At 40.5% G+C, this 7,500-nt stretch overlaps 1 protein-coding gene across 6 annotated transcripts in view; it reads right to left on the reverse strand.

Moving 5' to 3' along the window:
* nfixa (nuclear factor I/Xa) overlaps positions 1–7,500 on the reverse strand; it is a 103,942-nt gene that overhangs the window by 96,056 nt on the left and 386 nt on the right. For all 6 annotated transcript variants that reach the window (XM_060859891.1, XM_060859893.1, XM_060859896.1 and 3 more), the window contains exon 2: positions 1,063–1,146. In XM_060859891.1, coding sequence (XP_060715874.1) covers positions 1,063–1,146 — 84 coding nt within the window. The remainder of the gene's footprint in view (positions 1–1,062; positions 1,147–7,500) is intronic.

A 7,500-nucleotide genomic window follows, 5' to 3' on the forward strand; every position in this document is an offset into this window, starting at 1 on the left:
TTCATCCTCTTCTTTAAATATCTTGTCAGTACTGTGTTCTGTACCAACTTACTATGACTTCCTTCCTGATGGTACAAACTGTATCGATCTTCTCTGTTCTGTCATAAATGTCATGATGCTGACATGATGTTCTCCTTTCACCCACAAGGATGTTTTCCCAAAATGTCTAGGTAAGCCATGAGAAAATCTATCACCTCAGTATCACAGGGTTAACAGACAGAAAATAGATAGATAGATAGATAGATAGATAGACAGACTGACAGACAGACAGACAGACAGGACAGGACAGACAGAAAATAGATAGATAGATAGATAGATAGATAGATAGATAGATAGATAGATAGATAGATAGATAGACAGACAGACAGACAGGACAGGACAGACAGAAAATAGATAGATAGATAGATAGATAGATAGATAGATAGATAGATAGATAGATAGATAGATAGATAGATAGATAGATAGATAGATAGATAGATAGATAGATAGATAGATAGATAGATAGATAGATAGATAGATAGACAGGACAGGACAGACAGAAAATAGATAGATAGATAGATAGATAGATAGATAGATAGATAGATAGATAGATAGATAGATAGATAGACAGACAGACAGAAAGACAGACAGACAGACAGACAGACAGACAGACAGATAGATAGATAGATAGATAGATAGATAGATAGATAGATAGATAGATAGATAGATAGATAGATAGACAGCTGCTTTATTCAAAAATATAACTTTATGTCAAATATAATAAATTAGCTGGTTCATGAACTCGCCACAGTTATGAGCCAGACAACTTATCCATAATTTCCTGTGACATCACCGTGATTTTATATGTTGATTTTTGTGTCAGTGATATCGACGTATCGATGACGTACAGTATAAATTGTGCTGTGGTGAAACTGATCGTATCATCATAATGAAAGTGTAGAATTGACCGACTGGATGAAGAGACCCGGACGTGCTACTGAAGGAGACACCGAGAGAAAAAAATGAAAGAAAGGGATAAAAAAAAAAAAACACAAAGAGGAAAGACAGAGAGTCGGTTCCTACCCTGTAAGTGTCTGGGACCAGGAAGCACTCGGGCAGCGCGGCTCCTCGGCTCACCTCTTCATGCACCAGATACGACTCCGTGGCCTGCAAGTCAAACAGAGAGGCACTTCATTTCACGATTCACAGCTGCTCTTATCTATCGCTCTCAGACGCTTACAAATGACCACACAGGCCGAGTCTTAAGACACAAAGCCTCTAAAAATCCCTTTTAACACAGTGTTTAACAGCCTTTCTGCACCTCGCTGATTGAAGAATCAAATTTACACAAATGTTCGGTGTAATTGTAGACGATCAGCCGAGGCACAGGAGCCGTCAGCTTGTCTAATATGCAGCTCTGACGTTTCTTTTGTTCTTCGTGTACAGACATTTTAGATTTTTGTTCCAAATGCTATTAATAAACTAAACTAATCATTACTAAATAAGGAATCTTATCAAAATTTGATTAGCAACTTTTTAACTTTAGAAGGTGGAGCAGTAATACCAGACTGTGGTAGAGGAAAGAAAACAGTGATGTCATGAAGATCAACTCTACTCAGGTCCATCCAAGAGAAAGAAAAGTGACAGGAAACGATATACATGTCCATATTTGGAATACTGTCCTATATACAGTTATAAACAGCTATTAGATCTGGACCAGGGGGATTAGCATGGACGTAGAAACTGCGTAGCATGTGGAAACTGACCCTGGTATTGTTACGATTAGCATTATACTCTACACAGTACGAGTCCAGGGATTTGGATGAAAGTTGTGACTAAAACTTAGATTCGACGCAACAATCATAAAAGGATTTTCTTAAAAGGACAAACAACAGGTGTGTGGAAAACTCCAGCGGTTCACCCTATAGGACAGAGACCAACGAGAACGAATCTCAACGATGCTTCAGCTACCTGGGGGTCCGAGAGAGAACGACTGAGAGGGCGGGGCATAATCTCTCTCCACTGTCAGTCATGTGAGCTGATGTATGATAAGATGGGTAGATAACGCTTTCCTCTGAGCAGCAGTTTGAAGATAAGATGTCATCAAGTGGCTTCAGGAGCCTCGTGTAAAGCATGTGAGACATAATTAATCTCTGGACTGTAAACTGTTGGGCGAAATACAGGTGAAAAACACTACTTTATTTGCCATTATTTTTGATTTCGTTCTTGAACAAACTTGGACTCATCAAATCATACTTAGCCAAAACATTAACCAAGAGATCATTAGTCATTTTCCTTAGTCTACTGTATATTAACACATTAACTAGCTCTCCATACCAGTTACAGTACATGACCAGTACATTAACGTTCCAGGCAACAGGAACCCAGCTCTTTAATGAGCTACATAACCAGTTATGTCCATGTTTATCAGTGAACGTCTTTGTCACGTCTCGCTCCACAGTGGTGTTTAATATGAAGCTCATATGAAAGGAGACACTCAGGACTAAATGTTTCTATTTTTATCTAACCCACTAGTGACAGAATATTCATAGAAATCTTTTATTTTTTCCACACAAATGTTTTCTATCTTCAAAGTAAATGTTGATGTTGATATCAAACCCATTTCTGCTCTCTGAGATGCTCCAAGTTCTTGTTCATGAAGATCTCAAATTCAAAGGTGTTTATCTTAAACTTCTAAAATTCAGTGTAAGATTATCAACAGAAGGAAAAACACACGTCTCACACCGAAAGACAACAGAGTCCTGACTCGTTATAGATCAGACTTGTGGAGATAAAATCATTCGTTTGTTTATAGTAATAGAAAAATTTTAATAACTCGATTTCTGTTTCACCGGTGGACTGGAACGCCAGCGTGCTTGTAAAAAAGGGTTAAATATCCTAACGTCATCTGCGGTAAATTTTTGGAAGCGTCTGGCCATACAAGGAAACGACTATGTAAATTAGGTTTGATCTTGTAAACTAAGAGAGACCCATATGTCGACAATCAAAAGCTACTTTTACTGCACACCCCCTGGATCGTCTGCAAAAAAAATAGTTCTAAATAAATAAAAAAAAACCCCACACCTTCGTAAACTCTCCTGTTCTGTCAGGATCTTAAGCGTAGTTCCGTTCAGAGGCGTTTTTTTTCCTTTAAAGGACACCTTTCCGTTCACACTAGTTCATTTGTATGCTGTGAGATGCATTAGAGAGAGAGAGAAAGAGAGAAAGAGAGAGAGAGAGAAAGGTTGAGGCCAAATCTTTGTCTTTGGAGAAAAAAAAAAGGCGGCGAACTGCATAGCCAGAAAATCCTGCGAAATCCTATTGCATTTCACAGCTTTCATGGACACAGAAACCGCACCTGGTACCGGTCCAGCCGAGCCAAAAACCATCCACCAACCAGCTATCCACCACCACCACCTACCTGGCACACACTAAACCACACACACACACACACACTGATGCCCCTTATGGGATGAAGAAGCAGATGAGACACACACACACACACATGCATGTACACTTTCATACATGAAGACGCATTTGGATGAAAAGGACAATGTGCTCACACATACAGGCATAGATGTACACGTGTACACACACACACACACACACACATAAAACTAACCACAAATATGGGTTTTATGCATAAATAGGCCTACATATTAACACACACACGCACACACACATACACACAACCTCATAATAAGTTCCAGCCATTGGCGCAGAGGAGTGGTGAAAAACAAAGGCTATTCATATCCCTCCCAATGAGAGGTTAGCGCTCCCGTTTCTCTCTCATGCGTTTTTATAGAGGCTTTAGCAGCTCCATGCTAACGTCTTTACCTCCGTTACTTTACTATATGATGGTATACAGAGTCGCGTCTCCTCGTCTCTATTGTGTCTTATAGAAAAGGGACAGGAATTGAAAAAAAAAAAAACGGCGGCCATTTTGTCCTGGGTTGTTCGCTGTCCAGGTCTTAGCGCCTGGCACGAGGGCCGTTATGGCCGTGGATGTTAGCTTCAGCTCCAAAACCCAGAGAATAAAAGGCTGGCTTCTGCCAAAAAAAGTGAGCCAGCGGTTTTATTCATCAAAGGTCTTGGGATAAAAGTGCTGATTTATGATCAGTTTTTTTGTCTCGCGTCCTAATTGTGATGCTCGGCCTCCGGGCTGGAGCTGGATTTATATTTACAGCGTAGAAGTGTTCTATCAGGGCCAAACAGAATCTACATGAATTATTGAGCCAGTTGCTGGAGAAGTAGTTCAGTACTGATGTAGAGAAAAGGTTCAAAACTAGACGCTGAAACGGACCAAAAAGAAACTTTTTATGATGCTGTTTGAGTGAATAAAACCGCTGGATGTTATGTTATATCATCGCTTATTAAAAAACATCCCGACGGAGCGAAAGCAGCTCCTACAGAGTCTCTGAGTGGATTCAGCATCGGTGGTGGTGTGGATTTAAAACAAAAACCTACAGGAGAGAAAAAATCTTGGTACCAGATGCCAGTTCGGCTCATTTAGAGAACCACACTATTAATTATATATGGTGCGTGTATATATATATATATGGAGCATATGTAGGGTCCATATGGCTGAGTTGTAGCCAGAATCTGGAGTTCCCCTTCCTTAATTAACATTTTAGAGGCTCGGGAACACAGCGGAAAGAGAGAGAGAGAGAGAGAGAGAGAGAGAGAGAGAGAGAGAGAGAGAGAGAGAGAGAGAGAGAGAGAGAGAGAGAGAGAGTGATTCAAAGAGGGCTGTGGGAGCTGGTGACCTAATTGGAGTCAATAGAAATGTATGTAAATGTGTTAATTGCGACAGGTTTCCTTTCTCCTGCCAGTAAATGGTGGCCTTTTGTTTCAAACATTTAATTGGTCGGCCATAATGGAATCAAATGAGAGGGGATTGAGCTATAGTTTGTGATGGGACAGAGAGAGAGGGAGAGAGAGAGAGAGAGAGAGAGGGAGAGAGAGAGAGACTGTGGATGTATGTGGATGAACATATGGTGAAAGTCGTCTTAAGTGGAATGTCTTTAAATCTTTCTCTCTCTCACGCACAATGCATGCATTCAGACACACACACACACACACACACACACACACACGCACGGTTGAGTTTTTGAAATCGTTTGGCCGTGAAACAATCATGACTCGTCCCATAGTTTTGCTGTTTGCTTGTTTTTTTCTCTCTCTAAACGACACGGCTGTCCCTTACATCGCTCCGTTGTTTACGTCGATGGGCAACATACAGACAGACGGCAGCAATGGCTAGCACTTCAAAAGAAAGATAGAAATAGAGAGAACAGCGGGAAAAACGAGAACGGAGGCTATATGAAAGGACCGAGCGGCCTTCTCTTCCTCTGTGCTTCTGCCAGGAGCACCTCGGGGAGAAGTGTTGGAAAAATGTGATTTCTTGCACCGACGTCTCAGAGGGAACAACACAGAGAGGAGGAGAGAGAGAGAGAGACAGAGAGAGAGAGGTTCACAGAAGCTGAAAGAGTGGAACGATCGCGACGCTGCTAATTATTGCAGGGTATTTTGGGGGTTTGACTTTAGTTTTCTGGCTCTAAAAAAGCTCAAGCTGTGCCAGAACCTGCTTTGCACTTTGCACCTCAGCGTTTCAATTTGAAATGTTCATTTTTTTTTTTTGTTCTTGTGGCCTGTGCAGTCTCGGGTCAGCTCGCTGCACATACCAGAGGATACACAGATGTGTGTCGGTTTCAACGACTGCATAAGGTGCACATCCAACTCTCCTTGCACATCACTCTGTGTGTGTGTGTGTGTGTGTGTGTGTGTGTGTGTGTGTGTGTGTGTAAGAGTCTCGGCGGCCGGCATTATGGATGCCGCTGCTCACACAAACAGAAAACTTTCCCTCGCTCTCAAAGTTTTTGCAGCCAGAAACGAGTTCACGCGGCTACCCGCCGTCACCGCAGGACACGGTCGCCACGACAACCGTGGCACCGAGACAACCACGTCGACCTATCAGCTCGATGAGCGTCTGCCAGATCGGTTCAACTCACAGAATGTTCTGGAAGTCAAGCTGAGTTGAGTCCACGTGTCATCTGTCTGTCTGAGAAAAGAGCAAGGAATATTTGCCCAACGCTAACGTGCATGAAAAAAAAAAGCCCACGAGAAGATACAGCATGTCGTTCACTTAACGCTCGCTTAGCATTTTAGTAGTTTTATTCAAAATTGGATGAGGCTTGAATGATCTGAGGCCTGACTAGTGAGAGGGAAAACAATTAATACTACTACTACTACTAATAATAATAATATTATTAAGAAGAAGAAGAAGAAGAAGAAGAAGAAGTAGAAGAAGAAGTAGAAGAACTAGCTGACTAGCATTATATATTTTTCTTAGGAAAGCTAAGTTTCCACTGGCGAAATAGACAAACTCAGATAAAAAGAACTGAAAAATAAAAGGACTTTAAAACCCATACGTGTTCTTTGTACTCGATTAAACTTAAAAGAAAAAAAAGATAACTAAACAAACAGCAGAATAAGTTCACACTTGTAGAGGAACCAGTGACCTTTTCGCCTTTAAGATCTTATTCAAAAGCTCCTGTTTATGCGAAACCCCAAAATTCGATGTGGGTCAGCCTCGCTTCTTCATCTCCATATCAAATTATTATTACACTTTCCTCACGACGCTGCTTTCAGGTGCGTTCACGATGAATAGAAATACGTTGCTCGCTATATTTAAAAAAAAAATAAAAAAATAAAAAAAAAGATTTGTCATGATGAAAAAATGCTTGCCCAAGGCCAGTTCAGTTACAAATCCTGACTTATTGCCTGCGAGGGTGTGTCGATCTGTCCTCGGAGGTCTTTGGAAAGGGAACATTTGATTAAACATTTGATTAAAACCAAATGCCAAAACCAGTCGAAACACTTCTGCGGTTGAAAAAAGGAAATACCGAGAAGGGAAAAAAAAGAGCCTGACAAATAAAATACCGCAAAATTCTGTTGCTCCATAATACAGTGAGCCACCTATAGGTTTCGGAGTGCTGGAGAGATGGAGAACTTAGAGGATATCATACAATTAGAAGCTATAACAACAACAACAACAACAACGGTGCCCACGTGACAGTTATAACACGTGTTATTACATATTATAACACCCAAATGACTAAGACTTTACTTTTAAGGCTTTATGGTTAAAATGAGCATTTAAATATATAAGGGTATATATAAGGGTATATATAAGGGTATATATGAGGGTATATATGAGGGTATATATAAGGGCATATATGAGGGTATATATAAGGGTACATCTTTTTTACAGCTTTAGTAAGGTTGTATAATTTTATAAAAAATAAATAAAATGACCCAAAGTGCATAACTGTACCTTGTTTAAACCATTTAAAAGCTCATTAATGTGCAGCACATGCACTTCTCACCTGAAACCTACACTACAAAGTTAGAGATGATGTACAACAAGCATGAAGGGAAAAGAGCTACAGTTGTATAGCTGTAATGTGCGCATACGTTACTGTTACTGTTCTATACCTGAGACACCTGAGAGAGTGACGT

This window comes from Tachysurus vachellii, chromosome 24, assembly GCF_030014155.1.
Source record: "Tachysurus vachellii isolate PV-2020 chromosome 24, HZAU_Pvac_v1, whole genome shotgun sequence".
In the NCBI taxonomy this organism is placed as follows: Eukaryota; Metazoa; Chordata; class Actinopteri; order Siluriformes; family Bagridae; genus Tachysurus; species Tachysurus vachellii.